General features: G+C 44.2%; 1 protein-coding gene across 4 annotated transcripts; it reads right to left on the reverse strand.

The window, feature by feature from the left end:
- Window positions 1-51: 51 nt before the first annotated feature.
- Window positions 52-16,229, reverse strand: RAB5B (RAB5B, member RAS oncogene family). 4 transcript variants are annotated; one of them, XM_052639488.1, is made up of 7 exons: window positions 16,137-16,224; window positions 14,841-14,899; window positions 5,736-5,997; window positions 4,491-4,642; window positions 4,098-4,220; window positions 3,452-3,545; window positions 52-3,133 (listed from the first exon to the last, which is right to left on the reverse strand). In XM_052639488.1, exons 3-7 carry the CDS (start codon window positions 5,896-5,898, stop codon window positions 3,018-3,020), a joined length of 648 nt encoding a protein of 215 aa, XP_052495448.1. In that variant the 5' UTR covers window positions 5,899-5,997; window positions 14,841-14,899; window positions 16,137-16,224; the 3' UTR covers window positions 52-3,017. The 4 variants fall into 4 exon arrangements, with proteins under 4 accessions (XP_052495448.1, XP_052495450.1, XP_052495449.1 ...); XM_052639490.1 differs by lacking the exon at window positions 16,137-16,224 and adding an exon at window positions 13,336-13,455 and having other exon boundaries at window positions 14,841-14,902; XM_052639489.1 differs by lacking the exon at window positions 14,841-14,899 and having other exon boundaries at window positions 16,137-16,229.
- Window positions 16,230-17,488: the final 1,259 nt, after the last annotated feature.

Genomic DNA, 17,488 nt, shown 5'->3' on the forward strand with positions numbered 1-17,488 from the left:
ATTCTGTAAGGATAGCCTAAAAAACTAAGCTAGGGACAGATTTGATGAGCTCTCTAATGGCTTGGGAACAGTGATTAAACAGCAGTAAAGGGGCTATTTTACAAACTGGATTATCTCACTATTCAAGGAAAGATGAGTAATGAGGAGTTACCAAGATGCAGGGCTTCCTTGGTGGCTTAGCAGTAAAGAATTGCCTGCAATGCAAGAGACGTAACAGAGACGGGTTCAATCCCTGGTGGTAAAGATCCCCTGGAGGAGGGCATAGCAACCCACTCCAGTATTCTTGCCTGCAGAATCCCATGGACAGAGGAGCCTGGCAGGCTACAGTCCATTGGGTCACAAAGTTGGACACGACTGAAACAACTTAGCATGTACGTACACACGCATGCACCAAGATGCAAAGGAAGGTGTGTTTCTGGTTCAGTAAAACATTATTGGGTTGCCCTTGCAAATTTCTAGTATTAGAGAAATAGCAAAAAAAAAAAAAAAAAGAGAGAGAGAGAAGAAGCAACACTCCAATACACCTTTTTTTCTCCTTTTTTACTTACATTAAATACATTGGTAAATCAGCAGTCGCATTCTGTTACCACGATTGTTATGTTGGGAGAGGAAGAAAAGGGGAAAAAGGCAAATGCTTTCTTAGAGGCAAAAAAAAAAGAAACAAAAGATAACCCCCCCCCTTAAAAAAACAAACTGATCAGAAGAAAAAATGAAGAGCTGGGAAATAAAAACTCAGATTCCCCAAGCCCACCAGAGCTCAAAGAAAAGCAGAAGAGCTGCTAGAAAGTAGAAGGAAGGCAGCAAACAGGCCCTTAAGTTAAGGCCAATCCTGTTCCTAAGGGGGGCAGTGGAGGGGAGAAGAAGCCTGGAGAAATGGTTTCCCAGCCCCAAGGCAATGAAACGTCTTCACTCCTGCTCCATGGGGAAAACTGCACAAAGAACTTCATTTCTAAGGAACATATGAGAGCCATCCTAGTTCTTCCACTTCTAAGGACACACTGGATGCTTTAGGGGGCTAACGGGTGCTGGGAAAAGAGGGGGAGAATATGCGTTTCAGGGCCATGGGAACTAAGGCTGCCCCGGGGAAAGGAAGGGAATTGAGGCATAAGTGGAAGAACCTAAGCTCAGTCCTTCAGAATCTCAGCGTCATGGATTTCTCAGCTGCTCTGGGACAGAAAGCAGTCTACAAGCCCAAAGGGTAGAACGGCTCCAATCCTAGTTCACTATGGCCTCTCCTATCTTGTTTCCCTCAATTTCCCCAAAATTCTAAGGTAGAACAAGAAGGAATTTAGAGTTCTCTCTTGCCTTAATGGCTTCCCAAAGACATCCTAAAATACTTGATGAGGGACGTGGAGAGAGGCTAGAGATTTAGAAAGGACCAATGTCCTCTGTTGATGTGAGACAGTCGTGAGGGACCTTGAGTGCCAGTCATTCCCTGTCCACAGGAACAGGTGTTATGAGGGGGCCACAGGTAGACCTCTGTGGTACAATTCCCTAGTGGTATGTGGATTAAACCACTGGCTGCATGGGGGATGAGTTTGGGGCAGTAAGCATGGCAAACTGAAGATACTAACAAAGGAGAAAAGAAATCGGGCCTGATGGGAGGTAGGGGGTCAGAACAGACTGTACAGTGGGAATAAAGATCATACCTATTTACAGGGAAGTAGAAAAGACACGGTAATGGGTGGATCAAATTCATTAGGAACCCTGGAAAAGCACAGAAAACTCCTCCCTCTGGCTGGACTCTTCTTCACTCCCCTACAGTGAGTGGCCTATGCTATCCTGAGACTGCTCTCCAGTTGCTCAGTTAATTTCCCAGGAAAGGTAAACCTATACCCAAGAGTTAGGTTGGCAAGAATATAGGTGAAGTAAGAATTAGAGGAAGCTAGCAGTTGAGACTGGGCTTGACTAGCTGCCACCGGTATGGTTCTCTGCAGCCCCTCCTCAAATCTCATATACACATTGGATTCCACTTAATTAAAAAGAGGGCAAGTAAATCAACCAAACCACCCATTAAACAAGTATCACAACTGAACTACCATCAATTAAAGTGCAAACTGCAGGGGGATATGGTGGCTGGGGCTGAGGCCATCTGAAGGCCAGAGAGAAAAAAATGCCTAAGTCAGAGGATGGGTATCAGAAACTGGTCCCTCCTCCATTTAGATCACAGCAGAGCCAAAGAGGCAGGCAACCAGTGAAGATTCTTTGGAGGACTCTGGGGTCCAGAATCTCCCCCATTATGGGGGAGAAGCTACTAAGAAGCTGGGTGAGGGGAAAATAGGCCTTGGAAGAGTTCTATGAGCCACAGATGACACTGCCTCTCCACCCCTTCCATTTCTGCCCAGTCAGCCAATAGCAAGACTCCAACCTGGTGCCCGGGAGCTGGCCGTCCCATTCCCACCTCTACCTAGAAAAACCCTCCACAAGGCCAACTCATGGACGCTGCAATGCTTTCAAATATGAGAAACTCCAACCAAACAAAAACAAAAAGGCAATGTTTCCTTACTCTCCCCTGCTCTGAGCCTTACTTTCCCCCAAGGCCCTTAATGTGACTGAACTGGAAACCTTCCTCAGTTCCTGGGTTCACCACCTTCTCCATCCTGGGGAGAGGAGGAAAAGGAGATCAAGAACAGAAACTGACCAAAAGCAGAAGGGGAAGGGGCAGGAGACCAAAAAAAAAATTTTCTGAAAAAATGGGCAGGAGGAGGAGGAGGAAAGATGAGTACGTCACTGTCTTGCACCTATAATACAAAGTGAAGAAAGTTTGTTTTGGAAGGTAAGTCCTGGGGGATCAGACCCCTAAGCCCCAGAGTAGGGGTAGGAGGCCAGTGGCAACAGCTGCCTGGTGTTGTTGCTGAAGCGTTAAAAAGTGCCATGACGGAGCTGTCAAGAGGCAGCCCTTGGGAGCCAGGGCTCAGTGTGCTGTTACCGTAGGGGCTGTGTGCTGAGGGGTGGGGATGGAGGTTATTTCTTAGCTCTCGTGCTAGCTCCATACTTGTTTGCTGCTAGCCAACCCCTCAGTTGCTACAACACTGGCTCTTGTTCTGCTGGGACTGCTCGTGAAGATCCACACCCCGGCTTCGGCCTGCTGCACCCCCTAGATTCTGGGGTTCACTCTTTGGCAACTTCTTAGCTAGAGACAAAAACAGAAGGGAACAAAATATGGTAGATTTTACTCATCTCCCCAAAAAAGACTATTGGAGGAAAGGGGAAATGTGAGAGACTAAAAGAATGTTCTCAAGAGGGGAGGGTTCATTGCAAACAACATTGAAGATGAGGGGGCTCAAGCTGCAACGAAAGGATGGAGGTCACGATGGAAAGTTACAGTATTTTAACACCTAAAGTTTTCATAAAGGGAGACACTCCCATTTATCCTTATGACCTGGGTTAGTGATCTTGCCTAGAGGCAAGGGAAAAACAACAGGAAGACCTCAGGCTGCTCTGACCTTACCTATTGCCAGGAAGAGATCGTTCACGTTCATAGCTGTCTTGGCTGAAGTCTCCATAAACAATAAGCTGTTGTCATCTGCATACGCCTGGGCCTCCTGCAAGGGGTGGGGTATACTGGTACTCAGACTGTAGGGCAGGAACAAAGTACAGCCTTTCCACTCCCATGTAGCACTGGAGCTAGGCAACATCCTAGGTTCCCTCCCCTCTGAGCCAGCTGCCCCTGGACCCATAATTTGGTGATGACTCCCTCAAGGAATATCCCATGGTCTCCACCACTTAATCCAACAAACAGATGTCAGCAAACTTAATTACAGGGAAGAAGGTAAGTTGGTTAGGGGCTTTTGGGTTCTGACACTTGAGTCCCTTACCTCAAATTCAATTGCTCCCTCCTTCCTCTTTTCACACTGGTACCCCCACAGCTGGTACTGGTACTCCCCTACCCCTCTGCTCTGGAATTTTCTTCTGACTCCTCTAAAATCTCCTGGCTGGCATTAGGGTCACAGTGCTGCTGTATTTAACTTGGTGAAGAACTGGGGAATGAGATGATGAATGTCCTCAGATGAGGTTTTCAGAGAGGGCAGGTTTGGAAAAAAGAGGTCCCAAGCATAGAGGGAGTGTGGCCAGGAAGGACTTGGTGGCCAGCTTACTTCATACTCCACCATGCGCTTGTTGGCCAGGTCGGCTTTGTTCCCTGCCAGGGCAATAACAATGCTAGGACTGGCCTGTCGCTGTAGTTCTTTTACCCATGTCTTCGCTCGGGCGAAGGTTTCCTAGGAAAACACAAGGATGAGAATGGGTAGGCTGGAAAGACTGCCAATCTAGGGCTATCACCTTCAAAGTCCAATCTCAAAACTCACCTCTTCTAAGCAGCCATTACTCACTGAAACCATCTGTTTCTGGTAATTCATTACCTCTGTCTTCTCAACACTTGGAAGCGTAATTTGTATTCTTATTTTGCTATTTCAAGAACCGGTTTTCTCTCCCCCACCTAATTTAATTCCTATAAATAAAAGCAAGGACAATCTTCTCAGCCCACTTACCTGATTAGTAATGTCATAAACCACAATGGCAGCTTGGGCACCTCTGTAGTACATGGGGGCCAAGCTATGGTATCGCTCCTGCCCAGCTGTGTCCCAGATCTCAAACTTGACTGTCGTGTCATCTAGACAAACAGACTGGGTAAGGAAGGCCGCTATGAATGAGAGAACAGAGGAAAGTTGGTGTAAGTGGGAGAATGCACTGGAACATCCCACCTTCCTTCAAAATATCTCCACTGTCAGTCTAAGACCAGTCACTACCCAGGCCGTTCAGCTACAGGAAAAGGTTTAGCGTTCTCCTCCTTATACCCTGGAAAGGTTTAGCATTTTCCTTCGGGTCCTGGCACCAGAATTAAGCCTGCTCTTGGCTAAATCCTTCCTGCGAGAAGTCTTTCCAGCTAAGGAATGGGGGCGCCATGGTAAACTCTGAGGGCTAGAAAGAACCAGCTTTAATACCAGAGTCAACACTTTTCTAGCCAAAATAGATTAAGAGATAATGAGAGACAATAAGCTTCAGATAAAAGTCACATCAAGAACTGATTAGAAGATTTTAAAGCCTGATGTGAGGCCCCACCATTACATTATTTGGCTGTTACTTTTTTATATCACTTCTGCTGGTCTAAGAATGTATTTCCAAGGTAAGTAATAAAAGTGGAGAAGGAGAAATGTGGGGAATTCTCATGTTGAATTAGCACCCTATTTCGGGATATTGCAGACAGAAGGTAGCCAAGGTAGGAAAGGCATATTTATCTTTTGTATTTAGTTCTAACCTCTGCTTTACCAGATGTGTGCATCAAAGATCTAAGGAGCTTTTCCAAACATACAGGTCTGTACTGCCACCAATCTCACCCTCCTTCCGAAACTAATCAGCCAGTCTGAGGCAGGGCCCAGCATACTCCCCAGCAGTTTCAGATGTACACCTCTGATTATGAGCCACTGCCCCACATCAACCCTGCTCAAGATGAACCTCAACTGAACTTCACTGGCATTAAGATGAGAGCAGGAAGAGGAAAATAGTCTGAGATTTTTTTAAAAAGTGGTTTTTTGGTGCTCAAAGGCCAACCTTTCTAACTTTCTTCCAGGAAGAGGATGAACAGAGACCTGTTTTGGGGCATTTTGGCAGTTTTTTTGTTTCATAAAAGATTTCCATTACAGGGAGCTAAGAGGGCCAGTGGCATAATCAGATCCCTAGATCTCCCTTCAGTAGCCCTTCTAAACACTAATCTCTTCTCTCCCTGAAGTACTTACCTCCAATGGTGCTCTCCTGGTACTCGTGGAACTGCCCTTTGACAAAACGTAATACCAGGCTAGATTTCCCCACTGCAGATTCACCCAGCAGGACCAGTTTGAACTGGCATATTTTGCTGGCCTGGGGCTGCCCATTGGGCCTGGCTGTGCTTCTGCTAGTCATGGCTAGATTATCAGAGTGGGAAAGGGTGGAGGGAGGGGGATGCCACAAAGCGGCAGAGGGGGGAGGGGGAGGGGAGGGGACGTCCAGGCTTCAACAATTCTGCAAGAAAAAAAGCGGGTAAAATTAAACACAGGGCCATGATAACGGCATTCATGTTTTAAAAGAAAGGACAGAATCTCTTCATTTCTTTGCTCCAATCAGGACTTAAGTCTTATAATCATCCACCATTAAAAGCTTACACCACTGAGAGGGTCCCATGCACCTGGCACTCGGTGGTGAAGAGTGGGGATCAAGAAAATAAGAATAGCATTTAGAGTAGAGTGTGCTGCAACAGAGAGACTGAAAACCGTGTGAGAGTAGTCTCTAATCTCCCACTCATCCCCACCAGGTCTTCAAGGAACAGCAAATCGATCAACATTTAGTTGGCCTAAAGAACACCCAGGTCCACCAGAAAGTACCCCAGATCACTACTATCTCTTTGGTGTCCTGGTGCTGTCCCTTTTTTACCCTCCCCTTTTTTCTAGCCTTCAAAATGAGAAATTCACTCTAGGGGTGTAGGTAACAGTCATCCCTCTAAAGAGCAAAGGGATAGCTTCTGGTTCTACATCCTTCATACATGACCATTTCTGAAAACTGACATTTCTGATAATCAAACCAGGATCCAACTACCAGAAAAATCTATCCTTTCTCATTTTTGCTCAAAGGTAACAGAGAAACAGACTACATTCACTGTTAACTCTTTCCCTTTGCTTCTGCCACCCCTCTGAGTCTGAAAATCTATTAAGTGTGAGTCAGTAGGCTTGATTTACTCTCAACTTGCAGCTCTCTTCTTGATGCCTAGGGATAAGACTACTCTCCACACTGAAAAGGCCTAACAGCTGTAGCCCTCCAAAGCAGAGAAAGAAGGTGTACCTTCTAAACACATGCAGGAATCTCCAGAAGATGGCACAGGAATAAGTCTTCAAGCAATAAATACTTGATGAAAGAATATAACTGAACCACCTTCTCTACCTTCTAAGTGGCTAGGAAAGCTGGTGGTGCAGAGGACACAGAGAGAAGTTGGGACTTTCAGTGTCCAATTATCCAAACCTGACTATATTTCCTCATCCTGATTCTGAGGGGAAAAGAACTATGAGATTCCAAGAAGCGTTAGCATGATCAGAACATGCAAAACCACCTCATCCCAAAACTAAGCACTGCTTGGATTGTACTTTGCTGGTTCAAATTGATGTTTCCCTTCTCCAAGACTGATTCTAGTGACTCCATAAACATCATATTCTGTGACATATATAGTGAAAAAATAATTACTTTGGGATCAAATCAGGGTTAAAAATATCTGCAATATTAGTAAACATGGAAAGGATAGAAAAGCCATACAGGAAGAAGCACAGAGGAACAAAAGCTGTGGAGTCCAGTTCACTGGATTCATTTTAGTTCTGCTTACTAGCTATGAACTTTTGGACAAACTACTAAATTTACCTGTGCATTTGTTTCCTCATCTATAAAATGGGATAACAGTCTATGAGCACCTACTTCAAAAGGTGTTGTGAGGACTAAACGCAATAATACATATAAAGAACATAAATATTTAACAAAAGGTACTATATCCATGAATATTAAATGACTCATCATTATTAATATGACATCAAGAAAATTTCTCTTCCTGAGCCTTACCTTCTACCTTTATAAAATGGAAAAAATACCTATCCCATAGAATAGCCCTAAGGATTAAGTGAAACATGTGTTTAATATAGAGCTAATAAATAGTAAGACAGGTATTATTTAGTGGCCCTGATTCACAGAAATAATCAGTTTAATATATTAAAGGACATCTCAATATTAGTTGTTATCAATATAATCCTAAACAGCAGCCATCATATGAAGGAGGTAGAGCAAAAAAAGAAAAAAAAAAGTAGAAGAAATTAACAGAGAAATGAGATAGAAATGAGAAAGCCCAGAAAAGTCTCAGCTAGACTAGATTAAGACAGAGGACTGTATAAAATTACTGATCCTACTGGGTATTTTGTAGTCCCCCAGGTCAATGAGTCCTAAGAATTCAGATATACATGTGCTACTTTGTGATGAACTTTTCACTGGTTTATGATGAAATGATTAAAATAAAAATGATACAGCAAGTTTTTCACAAAGCTAAATTTATTCAATTTAAGAGTATCCTTTATAACACGATTTCTAACTTCTTAGTATCAATTTTCTCTCAAAGGTAAATATGTATTTATTGCATGGATAAGCCTCTAAGACCTACAGTTCAATTTAAAAAAAGGCAAAACACTCGGCTGATTCTATTTCTATAAACAAAGCAAAATTCTACAAATAAAATGGTATGGAAAGATACATGCTCATCTGTTAAGAGTGGTTACTTCCCTCTAGGGAGAATGAGACTAAGGAAAATGGTATGTAAAGAACTCAGATATTTTTATTCTACATAGATCTTTTTTTATTAACAGGAAATATACACATATATATTTAAAGTTTCCTACATAACTTTTTTTTGAAATAAATAATGGTGTTGCTAGTCAGTAGTAAGCTTTCTAAATATACTTATGTGGAAAAACAGAAACCCTTAAATTTAATTTGTCTGTTAAATCCAAAATTCTGGGAACCATACTGCAACTGCAAGAATTAGTAGTAATTAGCTTCTTAACTACCAGTCACAGTTCTTTAGCTCTTTTCATCCTCAAACCTTTAGAGCAGTGTTTCTATGCTGTAAGCCAAGTAGTAATCTTGAAATCGCTTGGTGGATCATGATCAGTATATTAAAAAAAAAGAAAGAAAAATATTACCATGTGGCATGCAAATAATAAGCACGAGAATCATTTTGTGAAAATGCTTCACTTGTGGTTGTATGTACACACACTGAATTTTGATGTAAAAAAACTTTTTTTTTTTTTGAGCCATGATCAAAAAAAAAAAAAAAGTTCAACAAACACTGCTTTCGAGAGGCCTGCCACTGAAAGATGGGTTAGTAGGAAGTCTAATCTCTGGCTGGCCTACAAAAGCACTTCCAGGTGAAATTACGATGAGGGCTGAATATAGCTCTCCAGGGGTCAGAGGTTTTCTAATCCTCCTACTGAAGTTATGGAGCAATTATGAAAATAGAATGCTAAAGTCGACAGAGGCAGTCCTGCAGTGGTAAGGGCTCTGGAATCAGGCAAGCCTTAGTTTTAGTCTCTGCTTTGTCAACTAACCCACTGTGATCCTAGGCCACTCACTCCTTTTACCTTTCTGAGCTTCAGCTTCCTTATCTATGAGGATCTGGGGGTGGAGTAGGAAGGATAATAGAGGAAAATAGTAAAAGGCAGAATTTGAATTCAAAGTTCTGGGTACATTTAAGAAACATGTTTCTTTATACAGTTTCTCAGCATCTGTGAGGATTATTTTTAAAAATATATTTATGTAATACTTTATATACATTGTTTCATAGGTAAAGAGGATAGGCCATTATAACTCTACACTTGAAAACAGATGAAATGATAGGGAGAAAAAAACCTACAGATGATAAACTGATCAAGTTTCCTTTAGGTTGATACACATATACTATACTCTTAAGAAACAACAGGAAAAGTGCCTAGATTCTTTGACTTACTTCCTCACATTTCAAAGCAAGTGATCCAAGGGGCAGAACACTAAGTTAGAGTGAACTGAATTCTCATTGGCAGACACATCTTTCTAGGCCTGGGAAAACAGTAGGAGTTGGAAGTGTGAAGATAGGAAACAGTTGGGAATTCCCTGGCGGTCCAGTGGTTAGGACTCCATGCTTTCACTGCCGTGGCCTGGGTTCAATCCCTGGTCAGTGACCTACAAGTTGCATGGCGTGGGCAGGAAAAAAAAAAAGGTAGGAAACAGTCACAGACACTTGGGTTGAAAAGCCCTTCGTCACTAACCCCAACAGATGGTAAGTCAAGCCACAGTCAACGAGCAAACTTTCTTGAACTGTCAGAGATTAGTAACTACTGGGTTAGGAAAGACTATCTCCCACTCCAGCATTTCAGCTCAAGACTGTGTCCTATCTTCTCTGTTCACAGTAACTGACTGGCTGCCCATCTCTGTGCCTTCATCTTTAATCCCAGCTTGTTAATAAGTATCATGTTTCCTATGAAACAGCTAGACTCTCGAAAGATCAGGGGTACAGAAATGGAATAATACACATAAGATTCAGTTGATTTCTCCCCTATTCCGGTGATGATTTTTTTGGCTGACAATTGACAGTGGGCAAACGACCCATCCGAAGGCAAAAAACAAAACACAGCCAGTGAGGTGGTGTGATGATTATTACCTTCAAACTTGAGGCAAGAAAGCAAGGAGGAGATTTTTCTTCCCTTCAGCCCTTTCGGTTCAGATGAGAATGACTTAACTTCACTCAGAATTCCAGCTCCACAAGAATGGCCATCAAATGACTAAGGAGGATTAAGGCTTGACTCTGTCATCAGTCTGCAAGGAGATCCAACCAATCCATTCTGAAGGAGATCAGCTCTGGGATTTCTTTGGAAGGAATGATGCTAAAGCTGAAACTCCAGTACTTTGGCCACCTCATGTGAAGAGTTGACTCATTCGAAAAGACTCTGATGCTGGGAGGGATTGGGGGCAGAAGGAGAAGGGGACGACAGAGGATGAGATGGCTGGATGGCATCACTGACTCAATGGACGTGAGTCTGAGTGAACTCTGGGAGTTGGTGATGGACAGGGAGGCCGGGCATGCTGCGATTCATGGGGTCGCAAAGAGTTGGACACTACTGAGCGACTGAACTGAACTGAACTGTCATCAGTCCACTGGGGAAGGGGGAGGTGGAGAATGAGGGGCAAGTTCTTTAGTGTAGGTAGCTCTCCCAGCAGAGGAAAATATGAATAGGAAAGCTTTCTAAGGGACTTCCCTGGAGGTCCAGTGGTTAACACTCTGAGCTTTCACGCAAGGGGGGGCAAGAGTTTGATCCCTGGTTGGGGAACCAAGATCCCACAAGCAGTGTGGCAAAAAAAAAAAAAAAAAAACACACAAAGGGAAAGGTTGCTTAGCTTGTTGATGCCTAGTAGGGCAGGACTCCATTCCTCAGATCCCTTCCCACTTGGTAACTTTGAGTTCCTATGTCACTACATATGATGTGTGTGTTAGTCACTCAGTAGTGTCTCTTTGTGACCCCATGGACTGTAGCCTGCCAGGATCCTTTGTCCATGTCCATGGAATCCTCTAGGCAAGAATACTGCAGTAGGTTGCCATTTCCTTTTCCAGGGGATCTTCCCAACCCAGTGATTGAACCTGGGTCTCCTGTATTGCAGGCGGATTTTTTACCATTTGAGCCACCTGGGAAGCCCAACTACATATAATGGATGCCTCCAGAAGTCTGTCATCTATCAATAGAGACTGAGTTTCAGGTAAAGAGCCACTGGAGTCTAGCTCCCTCCCTTATGTTAGCCTTATAAATTCAGTTTTGCAGATGAGAGGCAGTTTAGAAGTCATCTAGTCCAATCTGTACTTTACAGTGAGGAAACTGAGGCAAATAAAATCAACCAACTTGCCCATACAGCCAGCTATCACACAACAGATTAGTAGCAAATATCCTTCTAGCAAGTACTCCTAGTAAGGCACTCTTGCTCCTATAATACCACTATACCACTTAAGGAAGCAGGAGATGCTAACGCTGAACTGAAATTCCAAGGAAGTACCAGGACAGGAACAAGAGCTTAGACTGGATAATTTCTGCCTCTATACAGTTTGGATAAGTACTTCCTTTGGGACTGAAAACAAGTTAGGAGACCCCAGGCCTTCCCTGGGAACTAGAATCTAGTCCCTTATCCTTCTGATAGAAGCAATCACTTACTACTATGCTTCTCTAAAAGGTCTTGACCAGCCCCTGCCAGGACAGCTGAAATAGGAGCAATTCAATGGCGGGCACTAGGGAAAGAAGTGGTAATTTCTGCAGAATTCAACGGGCCGTGGGATTAATGTGAGCTTTACTGAATAGAGAAGACAGCACAGAAGCTAGTAAGTGTCTTCAACTCTCCAACTTTGTTTAGACCCTAAGTTACCAAAATCTTAAACTGAATTTCACTACTTGGCTCATTGTGCTGATCCAATGTTAACCAATGAGTCATGGGCTTAAAAGAGTTTTTCCACTTCCCCTTACCCTCTCCCTTGCTGTTCAGTAGCTCCAGTCGTGTTTGACTCTGTGTAGCCTACCAGGTTTCTATGTCCATGCGATTTCCCAGGCAAGAATACTGCAGTGCGTTGCCAGTTCCTTCTCCAATCCTCTCCCTATATTTCCCCAAAAGCCAAAAAGCACACTTTATCTCCTATCAGCATGGTACTGCAAAGTCCCTCATATTGACCTAGGAAAGATTGGAATGCCTTTTTCCACTTTGTCTGCCTAGAAAACGCCTAATGTATGTTTTAAGGACAAACTCAAACGTCACATTCTCTGTGAAACTGCCTAATTACTCTCTCACCCCAAGAGAATTCACCATTGCTTCCTCTGGAATCCCATAGTATTAAGACTACATTCTTGGGAATTCCCTGGTGGTCCTGTGGTTAGGATTCAGGGCCTTCACTGCCTGGGCCCAGGTTCAATCTCTGGTAGGGGAACTAAGATCCCACAAGCCACGTGGCATGGTCAAAAAATAAAAATGACTGCATTCTTATCACAACATTTACTACATTGTTTAATTGTATCTGTCTGCTCTGCTAAACTAAGAACTTCTCAAAAAGAGTGACCATTTTTTATGTCATTTTCAATCTCCAGAGCAAAGCACAATGTCAGGGTCCCTAGTAGGTGTTCATTAATGTCAAAGCAATCCAGCTTGCTTCCTCCATCTACTCCTCCCCTTCTGTGCCATCTGGATAGAATCTTATTTCCATTTGGGAATGTTTTTAATAGGCCAAATTGCTCTCTCGCCTGTTTGTCATCTCCCCTGGATAGAGGGCCCTCTTGGGACCCAGCCCACAAGGTACTGTTGCAACTCACATGGGCTAACTGCTTTTCCTGTCACCCGTTACTATGCTTCAGATGGCCTAATCACATCAAATATGCAGGCCTCCCACTGTAACACTGAGGCAACTGTGGTTAAAAACAAAGTTTTCTGAATCTTCAGTTAATGTTAAGTGTTAAAAAAAACTTTGGTTCAATATCTCCATTAATTCCTAAACTTAAGACACATAAGTTTTAAAAAAGGAAAAATAAAAAATCATACCTCTGAAAAGGTTTCTGCCCCTCAACAGAAACTACACCTGATCTAGAATCTGCACACACTTTGCTCACCTGGGTGGCTTCTCAGCTCAGCTACTGTTCAGTCAATGACTAAATCTTTCCTAAAACACTCTTTTGGGAAGTGGGAGTGTATTGTGTAGGGTTTTAAGGTATCCCTCCTCCAACCAGGCTGTTGCATTTCCTTAATTTAAATGCACTGTCTCACACTTTGGTTATTACTTACCAATCTGAAATGCCGTAGGATTAGGGAGCAGGCACTTGCTTCTCATACCTATGTCCCCTCATAAGTCAAATTCATATCAGTGAGCACAAACAAGCAACTGTAAAAGAGCAATCCTTGCTCCTGGGCAAAAAGAAGGGATGAGGTATGACTTCAAGGGCAATGGGAAACTCCTCTTCTCCAAATATATTTTTGTAACTCCAGATCTATGTTTGAAATTCTATACTGATAATTTCCATTCTTTAACTCCCTCTTTAAAAAGCAAAAACTCTCAGGAGGATTAATACTTTAAATGATTATTAGTTATTTACACCCTAATGTGGAGCAATTTTAGATCATTTTTCTTGAAAGTAGGCTTTGATTAAGGGGAAGGTAGAAAAGATAAGAAGAGATGTATAGAAGAAAGGGACAAAAAAAAAAGGGACAGGATATCATCAGGATGCAGGAAATGGCAAAGCCTAGTGAGGATTTAAAACACATACACATCTACACAATTTCCCTAGAACTGGCTTTGTAGAAGAGAAAATAAAAGCTTCTGGAGGGACAACAATCAAGGTTTCCAAGGGCACTGTACAAAGGCTGGGCACATCACAGGGATTCTAAAGCCAGTAAGGACAAATTCAATTAATAAGGTGGTGTAAAAAAATGTCCCAGCTGTGTTGAGGTTTAGAGGAAAACCAATTTCAAAGCCAGAAAAATTTGCAAGCTTCTCATATCACTATAGAAAGACAGACACAGAGGCCCTTTAGAAGAACCACCATCTTCTTTGGGGATAATGAAGGGAGAGTCATATAATTTGAACATGCAGAGACCATGAACCACAGGACAGAAATCTCAAATTCCTCACTTTAGCAAAGATGCCAATAATTTTCCCAAACAAAATGATTCACTTTAACTTTTCTTTCCTGCCCATAAAAGAGAGAGACGTTTTGGCCATCTATTTGGGCATTTCCTTAGGATACCTAGTGCACAAGTTGGGTGTGTGTGTCTGTTTAAGAATGTGAAGGGATGACCCAGAGTACAGCTCTCTACTTGTCTGAATTTGATAAAAGCAAGACAGAATGAACTATAAAAGGAGCACAATAAATAACAGAGTATCATCCCAGAAGGGAAAACTGGAAAGGAGAAGCCAGTGCATGGTGGGAACATGAAAACAGAATTGCCTTTGGTGGCACATTGCCCAAAGTGAAGTAAGATTAGTTTGATCTGCTGTCTCTTATCTCTGACCTTTCTGGATGAAATGAGTGGGGTATATGTGGGAGGTTTTACACTTTTTACACTTCCATAAAACCTGAATATTTTAAGATGTACATACCACTTTTCTAATTAAAAAGAAAGTAGTTATAAAATACAGTGGTATAAAATGGAAAAAGGAGGAAGTATAATAAGGGAAAATCCAATACGCTCCAATCTATGGGGGGAACTAAGGAGGTCAGTAGACTGTTAAAAATATATGGGAGGAAGGGACCTCTGGGTCTTAGAAATCCATCTTCCTTTTCTCTACTCACCTCCTTCCCCGAGTGCCTCTGTTTGACCCAGCTTTCTAATAGCTCAGAAACCCCGGCTCCTGAAGAAGTAGACAAAGAACGGGTGATGCCAACCTTCTGGAATGGAATTTCTCTCTTCCCCAAATCCCTTCCTCTGTGATATCACCTCATATTTCCAGGCTTGATTCCACATAATCATTACCTGCCTGGGAAATACCCAAGTCTAAGTACCACAAAAGTTTCACCAACTATAGTCAGAAGATCTCTGGATGGTTGGGGATACCTAAGCCCATTTCTAGAGCAGAAAATGAATCACTGATTCCCCACTTCCAGGTGAGAGATATGGTCCCCAATATAGACCATATTATTAAGCAGGAAAGAAAGGAACAAACATCCCCCAAACCCAACTTCTTAGCTTTTTCACAGGACATGAAACAGGAGGTAAGAAACACCGAGACTGCAGCCTAAACCAGCTTGAGGCCAAGGCAGAGAGTAGGGGCTGAGTTGGGAACTGCCAACAGTCACAGAAAAAAAACCAGTTTGTCTTCACTGTCTACCCTGAGAGTACAAGAAAACTTCAACTTGCCACATCTCCACACCAATGGGAACAAAAGCGCGAGTACTCGCAAAACCCAAGGCCCCCAGCCCACCCTTCAGCATTCCCAGAAGCTCCCATCACTGATTCGTGGCCCTGCTTCCACCAGTCCGGCTACCTGAGTCTTCTAGATTAGGAAAGCTTTCTTCGCTTGTGTCAGTTCTCCCACACTGAGCCCAAATCCCTCTCGGCTCAACTCTGGGGCACCCTAGTTATTTTTATAATAGCCACTTTGCCTGAAAAGAATGCCTCTTACCCAGGTAAGAGCCCTTCCCTCACCCTTCCAAAGAGAGCTCTCGAGAGTCCCGCCCCGGTTCCCTTCGGGGCCTGGACGTCGGGTTTGACCCCTCCTCACCTCCCGGCGAATGACTTACCTCACCCGCCGCCCAGTCCCTTTCCCCCAGCTCCTCCCTCTTCGGCGCCGCTCACTGAGGCCTGCCCCTGCCCGCACGCGAGCCCCGGGCCTCCTGCGCCGGCCCACAGCCCAGCCGCCAAAACCTCCCGGCCGCCTCCCCGACTCACCAACTTCGGGCTCCCAGCCCGCCCGGCCCCCTCCTCAGCGCCCCCATTAGGCCTGCCGGGGCCTGGTCCCCTTCTCCCCTCTCGGGTGGGCCATTCTAACCCCTCGCGGAGGCCCAGACCCTCCTCTGCCCTCAGGCCAGGCCGCTTTCCTCTCCGGGGTGCCTCCGCCCCTGCCCTTGCGGGCTCCATCAGCCCGGTACCTGGGGCTCCGTCTCCCCCGTCGGGCCCAAGCCTGTGTCGAACAGACAAACAGCTGCAGCTCAACCAAACCCTCCTGCCCCTCCTCCTCCTCCTCGCCCTGGGGCGGGGCCCCAGCCAATTGCACGACTACCCGCCTACCATCAAGGGTGGGCTCTCTGCGTGCTAATCCGCCAATCTTCTGGAGAAAGACGGGACTCTTTCGGCGCTGTCACCAACGAGTATGAGCGAAGGACTGGATAGGCGAGACCACAGACCAATACAGTGAGGGAAACCTTGAAGATGGACGAGGTGAGGAGCCACTAAAGGGCGAGCTCCTCAAGCTAGTGGGCGGCACTCCGTTGATAGGCGTATACTTTAACCAATAAAATCTCGATGCCCTCATGACCCCGCCTTTTAATTTATAAACATCTAATCAGGTGAGCGATGGAGGCGGGTCAAAGTGAAACTTCAACCAGTACTGCGAAAAGTCGGGACTTGAATGGCAGGCAAGGCGGGGTTGAAAGAGGCCTTAGGAACGCCGCTACTGACCTTCGCCCCTCCCCCGGGGTTTGGTGGGGGCTGCCTCCAGCGCCACGCCTTCGATGACAAATTCGCGGGCGTGAAGGGAAATACCTCTCCTAAGGACCCGGAGCCTGGGAATTTAAGCAGCCTTCACGTCGGTGCTTCCTCCTTTTAGTTGGGGCCTCAGAGCACAGGAATTTCGGGGGTGGCCCTCAGGCAGTCTGAGATGTTTTCTGGTGAGTTGAGACAGTGGCAGGTCCAAGAACTGGTAGTTTGGGGAGGCTTTAGCCCCTTTACAATAATTTTCGTACAGACGGTTGATACATTCAGAATCATATTTAAATATGAATAAATATATTTGAAAAACTCTGTAATATGCAAAAAGAAAAGAAAAAAAGGCAAACTTATTGGGAAACGCAGCGTCAATGCGAATTCCCTTGGAGCTCACTTCCAACGTAGTGCTGCTCCTGAGCCCTAACAAACATTGCAAATCTCGAACTGGAGCCTTGTATGTATGTGTGTGTGTGATATAGGTGGTGGGTAGGGTGGTGAGACGCGCAGGTTTAGGGGAAAGTGAAGTAGGAAATGCATAAACTTAACTTTCCTCAGCCGTAAAATGGGGGCAATAATTCCCGCTTCGCCCACCCGTACACTGTCCACTGCATCACAGAGGTCGAAATGGAGAGAGGTGGGAAGCCGTTCTCAGACAGATTAAGAGGGGTCTTAAATCTATTATCACATACATCCATATTCTCTCTCACACCATTCTTTCAATAAATACACAAAAGCGGAAAGAGATGAACTGTAAAACTAGGAACTTTTTTTAATCAGTTACAAACTAACTTACAAA

This window comes from Budorcas taxicolor, chromosome 5 (genome assembly GCF_023091745.1).
Source record: "Budorcas taxicolor isolate Tak-1 chromosome 5, Takin1.1, whole genome shotgun sequence".
Lineage (NCBI taxonomy): Eukaryota > Metazoa > Chordata > Mammalia > Artiodactyla > Bovidae > Budorcas > Budorcas taxicolor.